At 32.3% G+C, this 26,351-nt stretch overlaps 1 protein-coding gene across 2 annotated transcripts; it reads left to right on the top strand.

Moving 5' to 3' along the window:
* Window positions 1-14,574: 14,574 nt before the first annotated feature.
* Window positions 14,575-25,130, top strand: LOC115971351 (F-box protein At1g78280-like). Of its 2 annotated transcripts, none has more exons than XM_031091220.1 (16): window positions 14,575-14,967; window positions 16,387-16,497; window positions 16,689-16,744; window positions 16,908-17,050; window positions 17,988-18,185; window positions 18,274-18,473; window positions 18,862-18,961; window positions 19,067-19,642; window positions 21,130-21,252; window positions 21,366-21,446; window positions 21,534-21,865; window positions 21,978-22,235; window positions 23,555-23,639; window positions 23,770-23,992; window positions 24,688-24,853; window positions 24,934-25,130. In XM_031091220.1, the coding sequence occupies exons 1-16, from the start codon at window positions 14,819-14,821 to the stop codon at window positions 25,070-25,072; spliced, it is 2,940 nt and encodes a 979-aa protein (XP_030947080.1). In that variant the 5' UTR covers window positions 14,575-14,818; the 3' UTR covers window positions 25,073-25,130. The 2 variants fall into 2 exon arrangements, with proteins under 2 accessions (XP_030947080.1, XP_030947081.1); XM_031091221.1 differs by having other exon boundaries at window positions 14,585-14,967; window positions 16,387-16,491.
* The last annotated feature ends 1,221 nt before the right edge of the window (window positions 25,131-26,351 follow it).

Raw genomic sequence — 26,351 nt, 5'->3', positions numbered from 1 at the left:
AATTAATAATTCAATTGATAAATCAAATTCAAAACCCTGAATTACAAAAAGAATATTTGGATAAGTTTAAGAAAAAATTGATAAAAGATGAAACTGGTAAAAAGCTAAAATCAATTATAAGCTTTGAAGAAACTTTGAAAAGATTTAATAAAAAGAAATCCAAAGATTTAACTGTTAATGATCTTCAACATGAAATTAATATTGTTAAACAAGAGATAAATGAATTAAAACATGAATTTAAAAACATTAAAAGTGATAACAATAATCTCAAACAAGAATTGATAATGTTAAAAATTGATAAAAATCTTAATAAATCTGATAATGAACAAGATGAGCACAAAGATGGAGATGAATCCAGTCAACAGACTCTTCTTTCTGATAAAGGTATTGTTGATAACTCTCAACTTAGTCTTGTGAATAAATTGCTTCCTCCAAAATGGTTTACAAAAGTTAAAATTGTTGTTTCCCACGATTATCATTTCATTGTTATTGCTATGATTGATTCTGGTGCAGATATGAACTGTATCCAAGAAGGATTGATTTCTTCAAAATATTTTGAAAAATCAACTGAAAGATTGGTTTCTGCTAATGGTAGTCAAATGAAGATTAGATATGAATTGAATAATGCTCATGTTTGTCATGATAATGTCTGTTTCAAGATCCCTTCTGTCCTTCTTAAAAACATGACTTATAAAGTGATTCTTGGTCTGCCATTTATAAATGCTTTATATCCTTTTCTTGTTGAACATGATGGAATTATTACTAATCCTTTTGGACAAAAAGTAAAATTCAAATTTGCTTCAAAGTTTGAAATTGATGTTGATGCTTTAACTCTGATTCATGCTAAAACCAAACATCTCAATTTCCTTCAGCAATAAGTAAATTACAAGAAAATTGCTGAACAAATTTCCGATAAATTGTTGCAATCCAAAATTGATAATTTTCAGAAAATGTTGATTGATGATGTTTGCTCTGATGTTCTTAATGCTTTTTGGCATAGGAAGAAGCATATTGTTGACTTGCCATATGTTAAAGATTTTGATGAGAAAAACATTCCCACTAAAGCTCGTCCTATTCAGATAAATGCTGAAACTGTTGAATTTTGCAAAAAAGAAATCCATGATTTGTTAAAGAAAAAATTGATTAGGAATAGTAAGTCTACTTGGTCTTGTTCTGCTTTTTATGTCCAGAAAAATGCTGAGATTGAAAGAGGAACCCCTCGATTGGTAATAACTACAAACCCTTAAATAAGGTTTTGGAGTGGATTAGGTATCCTATTCCCAATAAGAATGACCTTGTTCATAGGTTGAGTGAAGCTGTAGTGTTTTCCAAGTTTGACATGAAATATGGGTTCTGGCAAATCCAGATTAGTGAGAATGATAGGTACAAAAATGCTTTTACCACTCCTTTTGGACATGAGTGGAATGTTATGCCATTTGGTCTTAAGAATGTCCCGAGTGAGTTTCAAAACATCATGAATGATATTTTTAACTCCTTTAGTCATTTCACCATTGTTTATATTGATGATGTTCTTGTTTACTCTAGCTCTATTGCTAAACATTGGAAACATTTGTATTCGTTTCTAGATACTATAAAAAGAAATGGTCTTGTTGTCTTTGCTAAGAAAATCAAGTTGTTTCAAACAAAAGTTCGTTTCCTTGGGTATGACATCTCTGAAGGACAGATTCGTCCTCTTGATAGAGTCATTCAATTTGCTGATAAGTTTCTTGATGTTATCACTGATAAAACACAACTCTAAAGATTCCTTGGGTCATTAAATTATGTTGCTGATTTCTACAAGGATATGAGGAAACAATGTAAGCTCTTGTTTGATGGGTTAAAGAGCAATCCTCCTCCTTGGTCCGATCCTCTCACAGAGCATACAGGCCTAGCACTTTTCAGTACCCGCACCTGCCATTGGAGAGCCTCTCTTTACCGTGTATCTATTACAGAGTGAGAGGATTAGCAGTCTAATCAGGCTCTGATACCATAAAGGGGGAAGGACACCAAGCTAAAGCAGAAGCATAGTAATATTATGTTGAAAATATTATGAAAGCAAAGTAGAACCAGCCAAGGAGGCGATATTGCAATTATAATAAAAAATAATTTAAAAGTAGTAGTAAGGTGGTAGAACCAGCCAAGCAGTATATATGAAAGCAATAAAATTTAAAACTGTCCAATATGGCAGTAGCAACAAGTAGTATAATGAACAGAAAACTGAAAATACTTGTTATTGAAAGTAGAACAAAAACTTATAATAGTAGTAGTTACAAGATCTTAACAGTACAAGTTAACAGTTACAAAGCTTGAACTAGTCCTAGTTACAAGGATTGTAGGGAAATAATGGTAGTAGAAACAAGGAATTTTCTCTCTAAGGGAAGAAGTTCTAAGGGAAGAAAATTCTGAAGTAAAGCTTGTTTTAAACTTAAGGGACAACCCCCCCTTAAATAGGCAAAATTCTGAGTGAACAGTGTCATGAATAGTAATAGGTGAATAATGACAGATGAATAGTAACAAGTAAATAGTGACAGATGAATAGTAAAAGTGAATTTTCCCACTTTTGACTCATTTTTGGGGAATCATCCGTGGAGTTCAGAGGCCTACAATTTTAGGGTTTAGGCCATATTATTGATGTCCTTTTGTACAAAAAGAAACCAATAAGCACTATCTTTCAGAAACATTGGCATTGTTGTCTTCTTGAGCTAAAGGAAATCAAACGAGCACTAGTATTGGGAATCTTCAGAAGCATCATATTGGTGGGAAACAGGCTTTTAGCAGTGGTAAATATTGAAGTGTTTTGGCCATTATGCAAGCCAGACAAATAGGAGAATCAAAATCTTCCGGGGTATCTTGAAATAGTTTTAGATTCTCAGCAACATATTCTTCAAAGAAATTGAAGTATTTTGGCCTTTGTGCAAGCCAGACAAATAAGGGAAAGTAACAACAGTCCCAAACAGTAGTAACCTCAGGAGTGAACTCATCAATCAGTGGAAGGAGCATCAGGTGGATAACCATCATAAGAATCCCATGGAGGATTATCATCACACGCATGCTCATGATAGATAGCATATTTATTACATAGTCCACAATATAAAAGTGGCTCAAACTTTGGAGTTTTTCCTGGGATGAGAAGACTTCTTAGATTAGGATCATCTGCTATTCGCAAGTGAACAAGGGCATTAGCATAGGGTTTGGGACCAAAAACAGAGATTCTATCTATGCTTCCTATGAAATGATAATCAGGACAATGGCTTGAAGGAAATTCCCACTTGTCCTTTGATGATCCTTTTACTCTTGCAAAATGTTGGAGAAATTATTTTAATAATCAAATTCTTGAGGTTGCTCAGAATCTATGGAAAGATTATCATTTCATAGGAAGCACAAACAGAATCTCTATTTTTGGTCCCAAACCTTATGCTAATGCCCTTGTTCACTTGCGAACAGTAAATGGTAAAAAGGATTGTCAATAGGAGGAAAATCATAATCAGATGGATAAACAGATTTAGTGTAATCTTCTTCTTCATTAGTAGTTCTGCTATATGGAGAGGAAGTTTCAGGTTTAGTGGAATAGTAAACAGAGCTAATTTGAGATTTATCACTTGAAACACCTTTTAATTTTAAATCAATGGGTTTTTCAAAATTCTTTTGCAAAAAATCATTGATCTCTTGATCTCTTTTTGAAATACTTTCAGATCCAACAAAGGAATGTCTTCCTTCGTTGATCCTTAAAGGTGGATTGTTTTCAAAACTTATTTTAACAGTACCGTCAAGATATTGTTGAATATGAGTGAGATCTAGCTCATCAAAAATAGGTTTAGCAGGAGGGGATTCTTGTTCCAACAACCAATTAGTAGGAAGCTTAACATCTTGTCATTGAATCATTTTTGGAACTTGAACTTTAGCATCAGGGGTTGAACATTTAATTAACATGGTTTTACCAGAAGGTTCTCTATGGATCTTAGCACAAGGGTTTATTTGAGTACCCAACAGTCTATAATAGATGTGATAAATTAAAGCAAAAGGCTTACTACCTTCTTCCATGTGATAACCAGATGAAGCAATATTTAAAGTCAAAGCTTTAATAATATTAGGATCATCCAAAGCAAGAGTAAGATTAGGATAACAGTTAAAATAAATAGGACCATCATATAAAGAAGCAGTAATCATACCAAGAATGCTATCTTTAAAGTGCTTAAATCTAGCATCTCTTAAACACATAAGCATAGAAGCATTAATACCCTTTCAGGTGAGTGGTTTAATAGCAACTTGAACCATACCAATATGCAAATAACTGAATTTTTTAGCAGCAATAAATTCACTAATATTTCTTTTAGAAAGCAAGCTGCATTTTTCATGAGTTTTAGAAATAGAGAATATTTGTTCAACAGTTCTGGCTTTGTAAGCATAATGAAAAGCACTCTCAACAAAACTAGTTTTATAAACAGTTTTAGTATCAACTTTAGGAATATTCCATCTATGAAAATCAGGGAGCAACTCATTATCATTAATAGTGTGACCATCTTCATTTACAATATTAGGAGGACAACCAGTCTTGGAGTTGACAGACAGTGGAGTTGGATCTCCCCAACCTATCCATACTATCCTAGGTTCAACACTCAATTATCATGTTTTTCTCACAACTGTTGCATTTCGTAACACATACCCTAGTCAAACCTATACCTCTCATGCCCTACACGCCCTCTTGGCTCAAACGGGCCTTACTGTTCGGTTCTGGGGATTCACTTTCCAACACAGGTGGCGCCAGCGACGATAAGAAGGGAACGCAACAAAGGAGTATCAAACGTTCGGGTAGACACAGATAGAGAGACAGAGAACACAACCACACTATATATATAGATATATATATATATATATATTCCTGAGAACACTATATATTTTATATTATTAGTAGAATGAATTAACATTTTAGCCAAAGTTTAAATTATTAAATAAGATATGAGTTGATAATTTTAAATATTGTAAACAAATTATATAGGGTCTGATCCAAAACGGTACATCGGTATTAATTGATACTGAAATATTTCATTCCCCTAATCAAACTGAAACGGTTTCCGGTACGGTATTAACTCTCTTGCACAATAGAGAAACATAACAGAAAAATGTGTTATCTTCAAAATATTATTATACAAGGGTGGCAGCACGTTGAGGCCAGGGTGGTCATAGGACCACCCTGACCTAAAAATATATATATATATATAATAATTAAAAAAAAAATTTATTTGTCTACCCTTAAAAAAAGATTTGTGACCACCCTAGGTTTTTTAAATGCCCAATAAAATTAAACTTTGGTCCATAATTTGGTCCACTTAACAATATATTAGGGCCTTCAAGCAAAATGAAAAGGCACAAAAAAAAAAAAAAAAAAAAAAAATTGAACTCAAATTTAGAAAAAAAATTAGAATAAAAGCAAGCCCAAATGCCTAATAAAGACCTTAGAGAAAAAAGCCCAAGATCAATCCTCACTCTTTACTCAAGATAGATTTTTAAATCAACAAAAATAATAATAATAATTAAATTTCAATAAACAAAATACCCAAACAAATTTTAAACCAAAAAAATTCCTAACCTAAAGGGAAATAAGAATCTTAAGTTCTCAGCAACAGCAAAACCCAGAGCAAACGACGACGATGACAAGATCGGGAAATAAGAACCTCAGCCTTCAACGTGCCGCCGCCCTTAACCTCAGTCTACAACATGCTGCCACCCCTGGCCTCAACATGCTGCCGCCTGGTCCGCCCCTGACCTCAGGCAACATCAAGGTATTTCAGTTCTCTCTCTTTTTCTCTATCTCCTCTTTGCTCTGAGTAGCGCTTTCTCTCTCTTTTTCTCTATCTTATACTAATAGTCTGACTACTGACTTGTGTTATGACTTAGACTTAGGTAGGCTTTCATCTTTTGACAATATAAATTGGCTTTTCAACTTGTCTTTTTGTGTAAGTGTATGTAAATATAAAATATGTAATTGTGTTGAATATGTTGATTGGCTCTTGTCTCTTAAGTGGGGGGTGGATGGGGCTGTGGCATTGAATATTTGAATTGGGGCAGTGGTCCATTTAAAAGTAAGTGAACACTGAACAAGACATCGTAAAAGAAAACAAAAAACAAAAAAACAAAAACAAAAACAAAAACTATGTTAGGCAATGAGTTGAGCTAGGTGAATGATGCACTGATGTAGTGTATTTTTAATCTTTACATAGTCCAAAGTAAACTAAACAGTGGGGTGTATGCTAGGTGGCAAATAAAGAAAGAAAAAAAAAACAAAATAACAATAATTAATAATTTTATAAATATTTTAAATGAACTTATTGTTTATTGTTTATTATTTTGCTAGTATTATGGACAAATATTTGATAAAAAACCACATACCCAAGATTCATCTCTTGTACAAGATTCAATTCTTGTGCAAGATTCATTTTCATCTTCTAAGTGAATTCGTGTTGACTTTAACTTAGAAAGTCTTGCAGCATTGATAATGAAATTATTATACAACGATTTCATAATATGAAAACTTGTAGAAGGAAATTGTAAAACTTTATATATTTTCATATTTTGTTGTTGTTGTTGTCATCGTCAATATATGAATTTCTCTTTTTATTAGATTATATAATTTATGTTTCTTAAGGACCACCCAGAAAAAAATTCTTGAAACCTCCACTGTTATTATATATAGTATATGATATGATTCGTGATTTATGTGGTATTTAAGTTTAGAAAATTTTGATGATAGACTTTTGGTTTTATTTAAATTAAATATTTGTTAAATATTATCCCTAAATTTGAGGAAATATATCATTTCAAATAATATAAATTAATTTACTAATTAGTTGTTTTTAAATTGTTGATAATACACTTTTAGTTAGAGTATAAGTCAATAGGTTGTTTATATATTTAGAAAGAAAATGTGGGTTTTTGTCTGCGATTTAAGTTTAGAATTTTTTATAATAGACTTTTATGTTAGGACATATTTTCACATTTTAAGAACATATATCATGATTTTATATAATTGGCTTATCATTTGACAAAATGCACTTTACTTGTATTTGGGTAGATTTAGGATGTGTTTAAATATTTCAAAAAACCATGTTTCAAGATCAAGTGTTGAAGCCTTCAAGTCTGTCCAAGAAAACAAGCTGAAAGTGCAAAATTACTAATGCTCGATAGCTAGCATGTGTTGAGGTTTAAGGAAGCTATTCAACTCATGTGCTCGACAGCTGCTCGACACCTCCTATCTACCGAGGTTTAAAAATTTTAGAATTCTGATATGATTTTCTTGGAATCCGTAAATGTGTCTTTGGGCTTTCTTTTCTCCTAACCCTAGACATATAAAAGGATTGTTTTAAGGGCCGTCAAAGAGTTCACAAGTTGCACGAACATTGAGCAAACTCCGTTCAAGCAAATTGTGACCGGAGACGAAGTTCTTGCCCTAGTTCATCTCTTTCTCTTGAAGAAGTTGCTGTATATGTGCACCATAGGGTTTTGTGACCAAGCATCTTCTTGATTTTCATTGTGTGGATGAACTGAAGAACTTTGCAGCCAACAACCTTCTTAGTTGGTGATTGAAGTCATGTACTAGGATCCGCGCAATTGGTTAGCCACGTATTTGGGAGCTGTGCATCGAAAGGGGAACTATCACTACTGAACAAGTCCAATTGGGTATTGGGGTAAGGGTTCAACTGTAGGTTGGTAAGGTACTTGGGATTCCTTTACTTATAACCGCTTGTTATGATAATAGTAAAGTTTCGGAAGTGGTGACCTGAAAATCACCCAGTGAGGTTTTTACCGTTAGATTTTCCCCATTCGTAAACAAACCACCGTATTATTTATTTTCCGCTGCATAATTAGTTTATTGGTGATTTGTTTGTACTACCACGCCCTTTGCATGCTAATTTGATTAATTAATAAACTTCGTTAATTGATTAATTAATTTATCACAAGGAGTCAATTCGTCTTTAGCCTACCATTTTAGTTTGAATATAATTTGAAATTGTTGAAGTTTAAATGATATGTTTGATCTAAATTAAACAATTGCTAAATAATATCCCTTAATTTGAGGAATTATACCATATAAATAATATATTAATTATTTGTTCTTAAAATATTGATAATAGACTTTTAGTTGGAGTCAAAATACGGTTTTTTTGGGATTAAAGTATAGATTTTTTTATAACAGACTTTTAGTTTGAATAGAATTTAAATTTGTTGAAGTTTAAATGATAAAGTTTTACCTAAATTAAACAATTGTTAAATATTATCCCTTAATTTGAGGAAATATCCTAAAAATAATATAAAATTAATTTACTAATTAGTGAGAGTAACCACTTGACACAATCATAGCTTCTAAAATCAACTTTTATTATATGGTATATTTAAATGATAAAGTTTTACCAAAATTAAACAATTGTTAAATATTACTGAAAGAATACTCCATATGAGCATGCCTAACTTGTGATGTTAGCAATTTAATTTGAGGAAATATATCATAACAAATAATATAAGTTAGTAATTTACTAATTACTTGTTCTTAAAATGTTGATAATAGACTTTTAGTTAGAGTAGAAGTAAACATGTTGTTTATATATTTAGAAAGAAAATGTGGTTTTTGTCTGCAATTTAAGTTAAAAAATTTTAATAATAGACTTTTAGTTTGAATTTAATTTGAAATTGTTGAAATTTAAATGATATGTTTGATCTAAATTAAACAATTGCTAAATACTATACCTTAATTTGAGAAATTGTATCATAAAAATAATATAAAATTAATTTATTAATTATTTGTTCTTTAAATATTGATAATAGAATTTTAGTTGGAGTCAAAATGCGGCTTTTTTTAGAAAGAAAACATGGGTTGTTGTTTGGGATTAAAGCATAGAATTTTTTATAATAGATTTTTAGTTTTAATAGAATTTAAATTTGTTGAATTTTAAATAATAAAGTTTTACATAAATTAAACAATTATTAAATATTATCACTTAATTTGAGGAAATCATATAATATATAATAAAATTTTGTTTAGAAGCCGTGATTGTGCCACGTGACTTCACCGAATTGCAGAAATTTTGTTAGATTTTTAAAAATATATATACTTTTTTTTTCCTTATCTTTTTTCTCCTATAATTTCTAAGTTGATAAAAATTTCAATTTGAATACAATCCAAATTCTTCATCTAATCCTTTTATTACTAATTTATCTATAATTTCTAAGTGATTTATTTAATTAGCAATAGGAGATCTACTTCATTTATGATTTATGAGTTCTAGCATTCTAAGGGATTAGAATTTTGGTTTCACACTAATTGTTCATATCAACATTAATTTAAAAAAAAAAAAATCATAGTACGTGCATACAACTACTAATATCAACCTTTAATTTTATTTTTTATTTTTTAAAACACCTTATAGATAGACACAAAATTATAATTGTTATCTTTTGTTTAAGTTACATATGATTCTTCATCTAATCCTTTTTTTTTTTTGCAAAAATTATATTACTACATGTCCAAGAACAGCAACATTATTGATATTTTTTTAGAATTTCAAAAAAAAAACATAAATTATATTTTAATCTTAAAAAAACATAAATTATGCCGTATATATACGTTAAAATCAACTTAACATTACATATATGTTAAAAGAACCTTAAAAATTTTACCATTATTAGTTAACATTTTTTAGATTTTCAAAAAATATAAATATATATATTTTGTTCTTATCTTCTTTTCCTATAATTTATACTTCCACAAATTAGACTGGCATTAGACTTTTTTAGGTATATATTTGTTTACAGTAATTTTTTTTTTTTTTTTACTTGAATTTCTTTCATCAAATTGAATAGGTTTTGTGTATTTTTTGTCTTTTGTTTAACCTGAATTTATTAAGTTTTACCTGATTCATATGGTTATGGTTTGAGAATCAATTATTAATAAATTTGATGATAAATTGTTCTATCTATTTTGTTCTTAATTAAGCCGTGATTGTGCCAAGTGGCTTCATCAAATTGCAAATTTTTTTTTAGGATTTTTAAGAAAATAGATTTTTTTTTTTTTTTTAATCTTATCTTCTTCTTCTTCTATAATTTTAAGTTGATAAAAATCTTAACTTGATTACAATATTTTTTATTATTATTTATTTTTTCCTATTTTTTTCTCTTCACAGTCATACACAATTATTTTTTTCTTAAATTAAAAAAAAAAAAAAAAAAAAAAACCCAACATGCATATTTAGGAAGAGTTAGACATGTGTATAAGTTGGAGAGTTATAACTTATATCTATTTGATTATTGAGATAAACCAATCTTCATTGTGATTTTTTCCTCTTCACACCGTTTCTTTTTTTTCTTTTCCTTTTTACGTGAATAGGAGTTACAAACACATTAGAATATGCGTACACATCCAAGTCTACTTGGTAACCCCATAAAGTCATTTATTTATTTATTAAAAAAAAAACATAAATTCATTATCTATTAAATGAATTATTATGATTATTATTATTTTTTGAGATTATCTATTAGATGAAGACTTTTGAATCCTAATTGAGTTAGGATTTCTAATATATATGGAGAGTTTTTTTAGTATATTCTTATATATTTCTACCACAACTGCTTCTTCTTCCTCTTTTTACGGCTTCTACTTTCTTTTTCTTCTCTTTTCTTTTTTTTTTTTTTTGATAGAAAGTAGAAACACTACTTATTATTCTAATTAGCTTGTAACCCCATACATATGCATAGATACACTTAAAGATATATAATAAAATGCATAATATAATTCCTATATATATAATTTAAATACTATTGATAGTCATTTTTATATTTTGTTAACTCTTTAAAAAATGTTATAAGGATATTGTGGGTACTTTGGATGTACTGATTTTTAGCCTTTGACTTTTACACAGCATCCTTGGAGTTCCACATCGAAGAGAACTTCCTCCATTTTCTGCCTTATAAGCTCTGAAGCGAAGGAGTAATGTACCATTAGTTAACTGATGATACACTACTCCTTCGCTTCAGAGCTTATAAGGCAGAAAGTGAGGGAAGTTATGAGGGTGCTGTGTAAAAGTCAAAGGCTAAAAATCAGTACATCCAAGGTGCCCACAGATATTATTTGGTAAAAAATGTAAATTGTCCATGTTTATTTATTATTGTGAAGCACTTTTTTTTTTTTTTTTAACGATTCATTTATTCTAAACTCTTTGGTTTTTGTTTTTAATAACTCATTTGAATGAATATTTATGATGTGGTTCTACATTTGATTCTAAAATTAAGAAATAAAGCTCTTTAAGAATAAATAATTTAAGATACATGACGCAAAATTGAAACTCTAATTTAGAATTATAATTTGAGTTTCTCCCAACTTCACCTATTATTATATATTAGAATATAACTCCGTGCATATGCACGGATACATTTAAAAACAATCACAATTACATATATATAATTTAGAATCTAATTAGATCTAGACTCTTATGTTCTTGCATTCAATAATTTACTTACCACAAAAATTAAAAAATTAAATGGAACACATGCACAAAATTGAACTCCAATTAAAATTCAATTTAGAATCTAATTGAATTTAGACTCTTTAATTTTTGCACCAAATAATTCACTTGACACACAAATTTATAAATTAGACAAGACACGTGGCGGAAAATTAGACTCCAATTTAGAATTTAATTAGATTTTCTTTTAGTTTTGGCTATTAATATATATATATATATATATATATGATTTATAAACTTGAATAAAAAAAAAAGACTCATAAATATAAAATCATTCAATAATTATATTTTTGATGATTTACTTGTATTGGACTCCTCGTTTTTTACACTAAATTAACTCATTGGACACAAAAATTTAAAAACTTAGATTAGATGGGACATATGGCACAAAATTAAACTCTAATTGAAATCCATTTTTTACATTGAATTAACTCACTTAGCACAAAAGTTTAAAAACTTAGATTCGATGGGACACATGACGTAAAATTAGACTCTAATTTAATTCAAATTTGAAATCTAATTGAATTTTCTCTCAGTTTTACCTATTATTATATATATAGACTAGCTTGTAACGCCATGCATATGCATGGATATACTTAAATGTGGGGACTATGGCCCAAAATAATGTATTGGGCCTTAGGCCTTGTCCAAGGACAATAACAAATCCGAGGAGAGAAACACGACTTAGATTATCTACGTTACAAGCCTCATCAATGGGAGACAAAGAGAAGAAGGTCCGAGGAGGAACTCCTCCTCAGACACGGCAGACCCAGACCAGGTGTATACTCAAGCAGTTAAAGTACGCCCCCTGAACACGTGAAAGGGAAGAAGACTCAAAATATCTAGGGAAAAGTTGCCATCACCACATTAAATACACTGCAGCTACTTTTCTGACAGCATTAATGTGGAGAAGATCCCTGAACAGTGATGCCTTGGCTGCTGCAACTCACAGAGGACTGAAAGGGGTGACTGATGGGATGGGTGCTCAAGTGGGGGTCCAGGTGATCAACAAGTGTAAAGTCCAGATGATTAGGAAGAACCTATATAATGTGGAAGAACCCCCATGAAGAGGGGCAGAAAAAAAGAAGAAGAGAATACTGTAGCATGTAAAAGAACCTTGATGTGGTGATCTGTATTTATAAGTAAAATTATAGTCTCCTCAGATGGAAGGTCCTTTGGTAATAATAGCTTTTATTCGTGTCTGATTGCTTCTTAACCCTATGCAAGCCGTTGCTCAACTCATCTAAACCTAGTTTTTTGACCCATACTCAACAAAATTCATTGTATTGAGTTTTTTGGACTAGGATTCTATACAGTTTGGGCTTGGGCTCTTGGGCTCCAAACTTTGTCCCTACATTAAAATATACACATTAAAATGCATAGTATAATAATCTTACATATATAACTTAAATATTATTGATAGTCATTCTTATATATATATATATATATTTTAACTTTTTAAAAAGTCTGTTAAGAATGTTATTAGGTAGAAAATGTAAATTGTCCATTTTTAAATATTTTTATGTTTATTAATTCTAGACTTTTTGGTTTTTGTACATGGAGCAAAATTGGACTTTAATTGTAGAAGCTAATTGGATTTTCTATAAACTTTACCTATTAATATATATATATATATATATATATATTTATATATATAAAATTTTTGTGTCGAATGAATTGTTTTTAGTTATAAAAAAAAGGTTCATAAATATAAAATCATTCAAACTCTCTCTTTCTCTAATTTTATATATAGTGTTAGATATATAATTATGTTTTGTATGATTTATTTATATTGGACTCGTTGTTTTCTATTCTAAATTAACTCAATTGGCATAAAAATTAAAAAACTTCGATTAGATGGAATACGTGCCGTAAAATTAAACTCTAATTGAAATTCAATATTTACACTAAACTAACTAATTTGGTTAAAAATTTTAAATTTTTTTATTAGATTGGACACGTGACACAAAATTAGACTTTAATTGAATTTCAATTTAAAATCTATTTGGATTTTCTCTCAGCTTTACTTATTAATATATATATATATATATTGATGACTTATAAACTTGAATTGTTTTTAGTTCTACAAAGAAAAAGGCTCATAAATATAAAATCATTCAAAAATTATGTTTTTTTATGGTTTACTTATATTGGACTTCCCGTTTTTTACATTAAATTAACTCATTTGGTACAAAAAAAAAAAAAACTTAGATTAGATGGGACACATGTCGCAAATTAAACTCTTATTAAATCCAATTTTTACATTAAATTAACTCAATTGGTACAAAAATTTAAAAACTTAGATTAGATGGGACACATGGTGCAACATTAGACTCTAATTGAATTCCAATTTGAAATCTAATTGGATTTTCTCTCAGCTTCACCTATTATTATATATATATATATATATATATAGATATAGATTAATTCTCTCCCCCATTATCAATAATTCTCCTTCTCTCATAATTTTTATGTTGATTATAAATCTAACTCTCTTTTTGTTTTGTTTTGTTTTTTCTTATTACTTAGGCAATTTGATGTTTGTGAAATCCATAGTAGAATGCTTTATCAAATCTACCATCCACTCTATTGCAAATATGTATTTCTCTTATTCATTTTGTGTGTGTGTGTGTGTGTGTGTGTTTTTTTTTATTTTTTTATTTTTTTATTTTAGGTTTTGCTTATGAGTCATGAAAGACAATTTTAAATCTATGAAATCCATGATATAAATGTCTATAAATATTTACACTTTATCTATTTATTATTTAAGAATTATCAAATTTTGTATTCTCTCTTAGAAGGGTTTCATCTTTTTATTTTAGCTAGTTTGTATTTGTGTTATGTTTATATTTGCCTTATTACATTTTTATTTTTGTTCAAAGAGTTAAAATCTCCTTTATAAGTTCAAAGTTTTTAATTTAATTTTTTTAGACAAATAATTTAATCATATTATTGAAATAAATTGTTTAATTTACATGTACTTTCTTTATTAAACCGTGCATCCCACGAGCAGATCGCGGGCGTGACGCGAAGGTTCGAGGGCACACAGTAAAAGCGCGCACAAAGAAATGAAACACGGTCCGCACGCGCAGAGTTGTTGCGTAAGCTATCCTCTTCACGCGAATCCATAGCCCGCCATCTCTTCTCTCTTCCAAATCCCCGCGTTCACTTCTTTCTTCTTAGTTCTGTTCTTGCCAAATTAAGACACACCAAAACCACATTACACTACAGAGAGAGAGGAGACCCTAAGTTCCGATTCCAATCACAATTTTATCATAATCACAAAACAAAAAGAAAAGTTGAGAGCAATGGACGAGCCTCACGCTCAGAGTTTGGGGCCCAGAGATCGCAGAACCGACGCTCTCGGAGACCTTTCAGTCCTTCCCGACGAAACCGTCTGCGTTATTTTGGAATACCTCACTCCTCGCGACGTTGCTCGATTCGCTTGCGTCAGCAGGTTTTTTTCTTTCTTATATTGTTTCTTCAATTATCATAATTGTAATTTCAATTCACAGTGATCTCACTCGGCATTGACACATTTCTTCCATTTCGTAATTCCTAATTCATAGCTAAACTCGACTTTTGAATTTGAATTTGGACTATTTTGAATAAGCGAGAGCTTGTGTGAGCATAAATTTCATGAAACGAGGTGAGGCATAGCAGCAAGAATTGCAAATTAGGGAGACATAGTAACGATTACTTGCATTTCAAATGGATCCATTTCATGATTCGGATTAAATATTAAATATTAGGAATCTAAAGTTTTTCTAGTATAGACTTTCAACCTATGGTGTCCGCTCCATGATGATTGGCTTTTTATGTAGTCTTCCTCTGCATTTTCAAAATTGTAATATACAAGGAATAAAATCTTAACCCTGAAATGGACTCTGTCCATTTGACTTGAAAAGGAGATGGTCCCTTTCCGACATGCTTGTATGCAGTCTTCTAATTCGGGAAGCTGAAATTCTATTAAAAATTGGCATATATCAGCAAAGCTATTAGGTGTTGAGTCACGTGTTAGAAATCGGGGCGTTAATGGTCTGTACTGATGAGTGGTGTTTTTAAGAATGTGCCCCAAGTTTCGATATTACAAATCTAAAAGTGTATCTAGTACCACGTCATTCTGTTGGATAGAAAGGAATAAAATCTTTTCCATGAAATAGAGTCTCTCCATTTGACTTGAACTCGAGAGGATCATTTTCCAATGCTTTCCAATGTATTCATCTAATTCAGGAAGATGAAGTTTATTAAAATTGGCATGTTAGAAAGCTATTAAGTGTTGAATAACATGTTAGAGTTTGGTGTGTTAATGGTCAGTATTGATGAGTGATGGTTTCAGGAATATGCCTAAATTTAGGTATTAGTGCAATTTTTATTTTTATTTTTTGTTCCTTACAACGAGTGGGGATGAGGGATTCAAACCCAGGTGCCCCCTATGGAAAAAATTGGCATTTGGACAATGCCAAGTGAAATTTGGTTATGAATTGAGTTCCATGGTTTATGGAATCTTTGTCTATGTATAACTTGCCAAAAAGTGAATGTATTTTAGCGACATAAAAGCAAAATGTAACTCCTGGGTATGATTGAATTAGTTTTTGTGTAGAATGCATACATTCTAAAACATATTAGCTTCGTGGTTATTAATTCATTTCTTGGTCTCATTACTTTTCACTACAGTGTCATGCATTTTAAGATAACGACAGAGATCTCATCAGCATCATGGGTTTTGTTTCAATTAGTGAATTTTGCTGGGTATTTGTTGATCTAGTTGTATGTCACTTACTGCCTTAAAGAAGAATGAAGTTTATGTGGCTGATATCTGATCTCCCTCCTAGTACTATAATTCCTTAATTTTTTTTTTCTTTCTAATATGCAGTGTGATGTACATACTATGCAATGAAGAACCACTGTGGATGAGTCTGTGCCTTAAAAGTCTAAATGGTCCTCTTCAGTACAAAGGCTCATGGAAGAAAACAGCTCTGTATGTGTATGTCTTACAGTTCATGCTATAATTTTTCTTAATATTAGGGTCATTTGTTGGGGTTTGAAGCTAGGTTTATTGTTTTGTTGGTGTCATCAATTATTTTTATTCTTGGGATTTTCATGAGATATTAAAATTTGAATCCAATTTTTTGTTTTATTATGTATTATAAATTGTTGTCATGCCTTTGGACGCAGGGAGCATCTGCCCAGTGAATATGAAGAACCTTGCAGAAAACCACTGTATTTTGATGGTAACAGTTTTCCTACATTGTTCAATAACTCTTCCCAGATATTCTTTTTCTCAACTTGATATTGATTTGCACACAATTGCTTCTGAAGGATTTTCTACTTAAAAATTAAAGAAACTCTGAAGTTGTTAGGTCATTGTTTATAACTTTATATAACTTCTTGCAGGATTCAACTCTTTATTCTTGTACAGAAGATTATACAGGAGCAATACCACATTGAATGGATTTTCTTTTGATAAGGGTACCGTGGAAAGAAAGGAGGACCTTTCTTTAGAAGAGTTTTATCATCAGTACGAAGGGAAGAAACCGGTAATGTGATAAGGGTTCATATTCAATTAATAAGATTGTTCTGATTCCATTGTCTTCCAAATCATTAACTGCAAAACCATTTCTCATTAGTTTTATTATGTCATACTTAAACGGTTTGACCCACTTTTCTCTTCATTCGATTGATCCCTTTCTTGTAATGATGTCACATCTATGGACGCTAACCTCATTTGATGTTCCTTATTTTATATTAATCTATGTTACTGCACTTGACTACTAAATTTCTTTGTTGCTCTGGTGATATGTTTTCCTCTTAAAGAAATTGCCACAATTGCCCACAAACCATCAACATGCTTGCCACCATAGCCACACAGACCGCTTAATCAATTGTCACAGCCACTGAAGCCATCGCTTCACCACCATTGTCAATGCATCTGCACCACCACCACCACCACCACTTCAACCACAATGACATCAGCAGCTTCCTATTGCTAATGATGCTGCCGATATCATTCACATGCTACCACTACTTCTTTTATTGTACCAACACTGTCATCACATTACATTGCTGCCACCTCTACTTGGCACACACCACCATTACCCTGCCAACCACATTTACTAGCATAGTCACCACCAAAACACCTATGCCTCTTGAATGTCTATTACTTTTTTTCCCACTTCCACCATACCACTTATATTAGAACTACAAATACAGACATTGCTAATTCCAATGTAGATGTTCCGACTATGTGTGATTTTAAACATGTTTTTGCTGTTCTTAACTATCATACCTGTCGTATTTATAATTTCCAGTCTAACTGGCTATTCTTTCTCTCTTTTTAATGATAAATGGAAAAGGGAAACTCAAGATGAAATCATGAAACCAGCATATTCTACCTTCTTCTCTGTAATAGATATTTATTTTAGTCATTTCTGAGTCTATTTTATTCACATGGATTTTTGTTGAAACATGTACCAGGTTTTGGTTACTGGACTGGTGGATACTTGGCCAGCAAGGCATGCATGGACAACTGACCAGTTATTGCTGAACTATGGAGATACAGCATTCAGGATTTCTCAAAAGAGTGCACAGAAAATCTTGATGAAATTCAAAGACTATGTCTCATACATGAAACTTCAGCATGATGAGGATCCCCTATATATTTTTGATGACAAGGTGCTCCTCTATTTGTGCAAAACTACTTACTCTTTTATGTTTTTTGTTGTTTCTTTAATGATCTGAAGATATTCTCACTTTCTTGCAGTTTGGGGAAGTTGCACCTGGTTTGTTGAAGGATTACAGTGTGCCTCATCTATTTCGAGAAGACTTTTTTGATGTCTTAGATAGAGATGAGAGGCCACCATTTAGATGGCTTATTATTGGGCCAGAGAGGTCTGGTGCCTCTTGGCATATCGATCCAGCTCTTACAAGTGCCTGGAATACCCTTCTGTGTGGTCGTAAAAGGTAAAATCACACAACTGCTTAATAGTGTTATCTGTGCATTGGTTCTGCCCCACTTAATTCATGGCTGTTATATCTGTCACAGCATATGCCTATTTGTACTTGGCAGTTGATGAAACAGTGTGCACATAGTGAAACTATTTTTATTTTAATTTTTCGGTGGCAGTCCAGATTCTTGCATGTTGATGTGATTCCATAGTGAGAAAATAAAAGCATGTTGACTCTGATACTTCCATTCTATGATTAATTGGAGTTCTGTCTTCATGATTTATTTTTCTGTAGATCATGTGAATTTCACATAATTGTCTGCATAAGTTCTTTCACATTTTGTCTTGCTTCACTGTGATCGAAATTACTGGCTATGATGTAATAAGTCAATCATGTTGAATAGGTGGGCGTTGTATCCTCCAGGAAGAGTACCCTTGGGAGTCACAGTACATGTAAATGATGAAGATGGTGATGTTAATGTCGAGACTCCATCATCACTGCAGGTATTTAATGCAGAAACTGCAGTCTTCATGATTTATTCTTCTATTTTATAGCTCATTCAATTTAGCTTGATTGGCTCTTTTTTCTTTTCTTGTGGATTTGTTTAGTGGTGGCTAGATTTCTATCCGCTACTTGCTGATGAAGACAAGCCAATTGAGTGTACCCAACTACCTGGGGAGACCATTTTTGTTCCAAGTGGATGGTGGCATTGTGTCCTAAATCTGGAAACCACCATTGCTGTGACACAGAACTTTGTGAATTCCAAAAACTTCGAATTTGTATGTTTGGATATGGCTCCTGGTTATCAACATAAAGGAGTTTGCCGTGCTGGACTGCTTGCTTTTGGTGAAGGTAGTTTTGAGGATGCTGACAAGAATATATTCTCTGGTGAAGATGATTATAGTTGCTCAGAACTGACTAGGAAAGAGAAGAGGGTCAGAATTCAGAAAGCTAGAGATGACCCTAATTTTGAAGGGACTATCACCTCTGCCTCTAAAAGATATAATATGTGGAAACAAGGTTTCTCATATGATATAAATTTCTTAGCCATGTTTTTGGATAAAGAGAGAGATCACTACAATTCTCCTTGGAGCTTAGGCAACTGCATGGGACAACGAGAAATGAGAGAATGGTTATCCAGGCTTTGGGTTGGAAAACCAGGAATGAGAGAGCTAATATGGAAGGTAATTTTTTTCCTTGTTGGCCTATTTCTTTACACTCATCAAGCTGAGAGTTGAATTTATTAAATGAGGAAGCAAGCAGTAATATTTAACAAAGCTACGGTGTTAATATTGTACACCATAGATGATCTACAAGCGGAATTGCTTGTTGGTTCCCTTTCTTCCTAGAGACCTTAATAATCACCTTCTCTTAGAGTGGACCCGCTGATCCTACTTATGGGATCTTTTCTGTCATATTGACAGTCAATCAAAACTCTCTTAAGTGACAAATCAGTGTTGGTAAAAGTGCGGGGCACACTTAAGCACGAAGGCCCCCAAGAGCCTAAGTGCAAAGTGTAACTGTGTAAGCACATGTCTAATTGAAGTCAAGTGCAAATTTTTAGAAAATAATGTAATAAATTTGAAATAATTATTAATATAATATAAGAACCAAGGGATCAATAGGATGTTAATTGACGATTTCTATGGCTAACAAAAACAATGCAATGCAGATGCTTCTTGTTTTCGGTAAAACATCTGGGTTAAGAAATGTTTCAAAGATTGTTCGGTGTTGGGATATACATATTTTGTTAGAATTCGAACTGGTTTATGGGTTTCGGGACCAAGCAGAAAGACCACAGGGGAAGGGGAGGAAGGGAGGTTGTGGGTTTTAGGATAAAGCAAAAGACCAAGGGGAGGAGAGTGGGTGGGGTTGTGGGTTTCAGGATAGAACAGAAGGACAAGTTAAAAAACATAGTGGTGCTATCTGTTTGATCAAGCGGAGGGGAGAGAGAGAGAGAGAGAGAGAGAGAGTGAAGCAAGAAAAATAAAAAAGATGACAGAGAAGAGAAGGGAGAGAGAGAAACGTACCTGATAAAAGAGAAAGTTTGTCTTGCTTGAGTCTCCCTTTGTGAGGATGAGTGGTTTGTGGAGTGCAGAGCTGAATGGACTTTTTTTCCTTCTTGAATTTGTGAAGGAGTGCAGGGGTGGGCTTATGTGTATGATATCATACCATAAAATTGACTTTTGTATAACAAATCCACAGTGAATATCAACGGCATTAAGATTTGACCACTACATTCAACATGTAGTTGTTTATTATTAATATTAATTAAAAAGATTCTAAAAAGTGCGCCTAAGGTGTGTTGCTGTAAATGCACCTTGCTTTAGAGGTGTAAGGCCACAAGCTTATGATGCTTCATGCTTTGTGCTTAGGCAAGCTTTTACCAGCAGTGAGACAAATAATTGATTCTTTTGCTTGGACTAATTATGATCATTGAGGTGGCTTGTTTTCCAGGGAGATCTATTTTGAGGGCTACCCTTTATGCATTTTTCCGTGCCTCTTATATTTGCCAGTTCATTTACATAATTTTTAATCCACCTTACTGATTTACAAGTTTGTCTACTAGAAAATTTTTTTTTTTTTTTGGGACTTGCCTTGTTTCTTGAAGTGCCTGTTATACTTTTCTTCCTGTCTCTATCGTTTCATTTTTTGCTCTGAAATGTCTTAGGGAGCATGTCTTGCACTAAATGCGGACAAATGGTTAGAACGCCTGACAGAAATTTGTGCTTTCCACGATTTGCCTTCTCCCACAGATGATGATAGGCTCCCTGTTGGCACTGGTAGCAATCCAGTAAGTTAGTTCATCAAATGTATAATCACTCATGGTTCTCTAAAGATACAAATGCTTTCTGTTTTAACTTTCAGATTCTACTTTTGGTAATATGTCCAAAATTTTCTCAACAGGTTTATCTTATGGAAAACCACGTAATTAAAATATTTGTTGAAGGAGGGTTGGAAGACTCACTTTATGGTATTGGCACTGAGGTATGATCTTACATTTAGGTTTTGTCCGATTACACCTTTTATACGAATCTAATTTTGTTTTTTGTTTTTTATACTGCCTGTTAACAGTTGGAGTTTTACAATCTACTACATAAAGTCAACTCCCCTCTGAAGAATCATATTCCTGAAGTTTTGGCAAGTGGGATTCTTTATCTGGAAAATGGGTCTTATACAGTTGTTCCTTGGGATGGCAAAGGAATTCCTGATGTGATTGCTACGAGCAATCTGGTTCCAGAAAGGTGCAAAGTAGATGGATATCCCTTTGGCGTATGGAACAAGAAACAAATTGAATATAGAAAAGCTGGGATGTCAATACATGAATCAAGTAGTTCAGCAAGATGCGCTGGGATATGGCCATATATTGTAACAAAAAGATGCAAGGGGAAGATATTTGCTCAATTGTAAGCTACTAGGATGATTATTATAGTTTCTATTTTTAGTTGCAATGCAGCACACTATTGGGTTTATCAAAGTTCCATAATTGAACTTGATGCAATTATGTTCTGTTTGCAGAAGAGATGGACTGTCATGGGAAGAGACACTAAGCTTAGCTTCCTTTCTGGGGGAGAAGCTCCATAACCTTCATCTCTTGCCTCTTCCACCTCTCGATTATTCAATTTTTTCGGATTTTGAACAGCATTTGGAATTGACCCATAGTAACTGTCATATGGAGGCTGTTCCTAATAATTCAAACATTCAAGTAGAATGGGAAATTTTCATCAAAACTTTAATGAAGAAGAGGAAGGGTGTAACCAGCCGTCTGTCTAAATGGTATGCCTATGCTTTCACATAAGAACATCTATCTGCAATTGTTAGTTAATGAAGATATACCAAAAATGTGAGGCAAACATGGTCCTAGTTTTTATATCTTATTATTAAACACAACTATCTCCAAACAATGAACAACACTGACTCTGCCGAGTGTTGTTTATTGTTGGAGATAGTTGTGTTGGATAATCCTGTATGTATGCTGGACAGTAGACAGACACATAGACCTTCATAGTTATTTTGCTTATGGTACTCATTGGTACTTACCTGCATATCTTTGTTAAATATGCGTGTTCTGTGGATAAATGCAGTTTTGTGTATGTTACATGAAAGGTAGTTAGACATGACAAATCCCAAATCTAGCTATTAGGACACACTTTTGTCTTGTGTGTTGATTATTTTATGAATTTTTTGAGCTCTATATCTATGTTTTGTGAGTGCTTGCTGAAAATCCATAGCGTAAATTTAGAAACAAATACTGTGTACTAATAACATAACAAAAAGGCATCTTTTGTTTTGCACATTTGTAGGATAAAATAAAGTGGACAGTTCTATTGGTGTCAGAACAGGGTCCAGTAGCAGTGCACATGGATGTCTTGTTGAAAAGTGACTAATATAACAATTGTGGTGAAAGAGAAGTGGCATATATGTAATAGCCTTAAATTGATTGGGTGTGCTCAGTTCTTGATCATTATATTTATATTCTTGAGGGTAGTAATCCCGCATTTGTGGATCTTCAAGGAAAAGATTTGTTGATTAATTACTTTCTTGCTGATGGGGTCTTTGTGTCTTGATATTTTGTCAGTCAAAGGCAATTGACTGTTGGTGGTGGAATGGAATGGAACAGCCTGATTGTTGTTGCATGTCTGACTAACCTAAGTAGTTCTTCGTTGGGTTGGGACTTGGGACTGAGAGTTTCTGTGCTTTCTAAAGCTTAATTAAAGAGAGATTGTGTTCCAGCCAAATTCATTGGATAAAACTAGTGCTTTGTACCGGCTTTTTATTTTTAGGTGTATCTACCTTTTTTTACTTTCAATCAAATATATCCAGAGCAGTCACATGAGATTGTTGTAGTGATTTTCTAATGCATGCTTGTGCCTATACTAATGCATGCATACTGTGCTTTGATTTGCAAGCTCTTTATCATGTACTGCTGAAGATTTAGTTTTTAATTACAACTTGTTATCTGTTTCTTGTATTTTTGAGTGATCATACTCTTGGCCCATATATTGTAATGTAAATTGAGCTACATTTTGCACTTCATATATGGCATCAAAGAGTTTAGTGTGAGACCTCTGATATTCTTTTGTTGCACTTTGTAGGGGAGATCCGATTCCTAACACACTGATAGAGAAAGTTGATGAATACATCCCAGATGATTTTGCCAACTTGCTTAATATATTTGAGGTCCCTTGCCCATTCCAGCATCTTGTTTGATTATTTGAAGGACATTGCTCTCTTATTAAAATATAATTTGATGGACTAGTCTCTTTGTGATAAATGTATATTTACTTATCTTGCTCTTATTTGACTTCAGGGTGAAAATAACCTAAAGAAAGTTTGGAAACCTTGCTCTTGGATACACACGGATATTATGGATGACAATATTCACATGGAATCAAGCTCGGTTACTTTGTGCTTGAGTGAAAATGCTGAATATGCTGGCCTGGTGGATGATGCTTCTAATGGCCATGATGATGTTTTGAAGGGAAAATCATGGTGTCCTAGCTACATTCTTGATTTCAGTGATCTTTCAATAGGTTAGTGCTTTCACTAATTCAGTTACATTTCCATGTGAAGCTATCCACTTGTTCTGCCTTTGTTTAGGCTTCTATATTAGGCATGGAGCTTAGAGGGCCCTAATGACATTACACGACATGACCGATCATTAATTAAATTTAATACAAATGGTTATGAGAAATTTTAGAAATATATCGTGATTGGGTTGAATAAAGGGCTAGGATGCACAGACACGGACACGGGTATAGGTACAGGTATGGGTACGATACAGCAACATGAGCAATTTTTGAGAAATTGTAACATGATGCAGCAAATTGGACACCGTTACGACACGAATACGATACGGGTATAGCACCCCAAATGAAGTGTGTGTGCATCCTAGATAAAGGGTCTATTCCTGCAGTACAGAGGATAATTTTAGTTTGGGGTAATTATTGGGAGAGAAGGGTGTGTAAGCTTTTAAACTGTCCCAATCTTAACCAGAATTCTGGCTGCCTTTACCTGAGTTAGTTTCCAATCTATTAATGCAACTTTCTTTCATTTATCTTGTTGCACTTGCCATAGAAATATGATACAACCTATATATAGAAAAAGTGTGTCCATATACATGAGTTTCTTTTGCTCATTTTGCCAATACTTTACTCTTTGTATCTGATTCTTCTATGTGATTTATTCATTTTGCCGATACTTTATTGATCCTTTATATGATTTGCAGGCGATCCAATTTTGGACTTGATCCCCATATATTTAGATATATTTAGAGGTGATCCAAATCTCCTTACGCACTTTCTGAAGAGCTATAAACTTCCTTTCAGAAGAATGTCAGTGTGTGAATCAGTGGAGGGTGGTGATAAATTTGGACGACTTTCATACCTTACCATGTAAGAAAATGGCCTCTATCTATGTCAATAATGTCATATTTACAATAGTGGGATTTATTTGGATATTTTCATGCATGTAGGTGCTATTGTATTCTGCACGATGAGAATATTTTGGGAGCAATCTTTGGTATATGGAAAGAACTCAGAACGGCCAAGTCATGGGAAGAAGTTGAACTGACAGTATGGGGAGAGTTAAATAACTACAGAGGCTTTCCCTGATAAATTGTCTTGCCTGCTTATCTCTCTTATTCAGAGTTCAACACTATTTTTTGAGGAATCATTTGTTGCCACTGTGTTATATATTATAGCATAGATCTCATCTAATCCTTTTTTTTTTTCTTTAAAAAATAAAAATATATGCATAACAAACACAAAAAGACTGGTAATATTTTGTAATAATTTATTTATTATATTTGTATTTGTAGAGTTGTTAAATTTATTTTATACTACACCCATAATTGTTTTAAGGGAAAATGAAGAGAACATTTAAATTTTTTTGTAACCTCATGAGGATGATGAAATGCTCTACGCAATTGCATGCACCGACTTGAATCTTTCATCCTTGACTTATTTCATATTTTTATCCTACAGCATTGCTATTAATGTTACATTAATGCTAGGGACATTATTTTACTCTCTTTTTTTGTTTTTTAATAATTGGATAGTTGAAGGAGGAGTGATTTGAACCTTAGATGTCTCAATTAGAAACACTAAGAACAAGAAGTGCAAATCAATTGAAACTACTCTTTGCACAATCTTTTTTAATTATAGTTGATGTGATAAATTATAATTAGAGTGACACTAGTTTTCCATAGGCTATTGACATCATTTTTATTAATATTGGTAACAAACTAACAACATACCATCTCAATAATTGTAAAAAAAAAAAAAAAAAATTGTGAAAATTTTGTTGTCCCTAGACTTATTATTAATACTGTCTAGAATGATAATACAACTGGCACATCATTTTTTTCTCGTAGGATTGTTCATCCACTTAATGGCATCGATAAAACTAGCCGAAATCGATCCATATTGGCCGATGACAACGGTTTTTGACGATGATGGAGATCGAAAAGAAAATTGAAAACAACGGATGCCAAGTTCAATGATCAATAGTGAATTTAAAAAATTGGCCATAATTGACCACATCATACCGTTATATGATACATATTTTTATATTTTATATAAGAAAAAATAAGTTGTGCTCTATTTTTTATAATAACATTAAAAAAAAAAAAAAAAAAAAAACCAACAACAACAACAACAATCAAATACCCCTAGTTCTCATATTTGGACAGACAATGCAGTTATAAAAAAGAAGGTTCTCTTTAAAGACAAAGTGGTTTGACAATCACATCAACCTTCATGGGTGCATTTGAGGCTCGCTAAGCAGGATTTATTTATTTTTATTATTATTTTAGATCCGTGAAAAGTTTTTTGAAGAGGGACTAAGTTCATTGCTCCTGTATGAAAATATAGGAAGATATTAAAAGCAACC

The sequence above is a fragment of the Quercus lobata genome, chromosome 12 (genome assembly GCF_001633185.2).
Source record: "Quercus lobata isolate SW786 chromosome 12, ValleyOak3.0 Primary Assembly, whole genome shotgun sequence".
Lineage (NCBI taxonomy): Eukaryota > Viridiplantae > Streptophyta > Magnoliopsida > Fagales > Fagaceae > Quercus > Quercus lobata.
Note: the sequence above shows the minus strand (reverse complement) of the source record. Positions and strands in the feature narration are given on the sequence as shown.

Excerpts from the sequence above, each read along its gene's own strand:
- LOC115971351 (XM_031091220.1), top strand. The coding sequence starts at position 14,819 with ATGGACGAGCCTCACGCTCAGAGTTTGGGGCCCAGAGATCGCAGAACC. Across the intron at positions 18,474-18,861 it reads CTTCTGTGTGGTCGTAAAAG|GTGGGCGTTGTATCCTCCAG; the intron begins GTAAAATCACAC and ends CATGTTGAATAG. Across the intron at positions 21,253-21,365 it reads TTGGCACTGGTAGCAATCCA|GTTTATCTTATGGAAAACCA; the intron begins GTAAGTTAGTTC and ends TTTTCTCAACAG.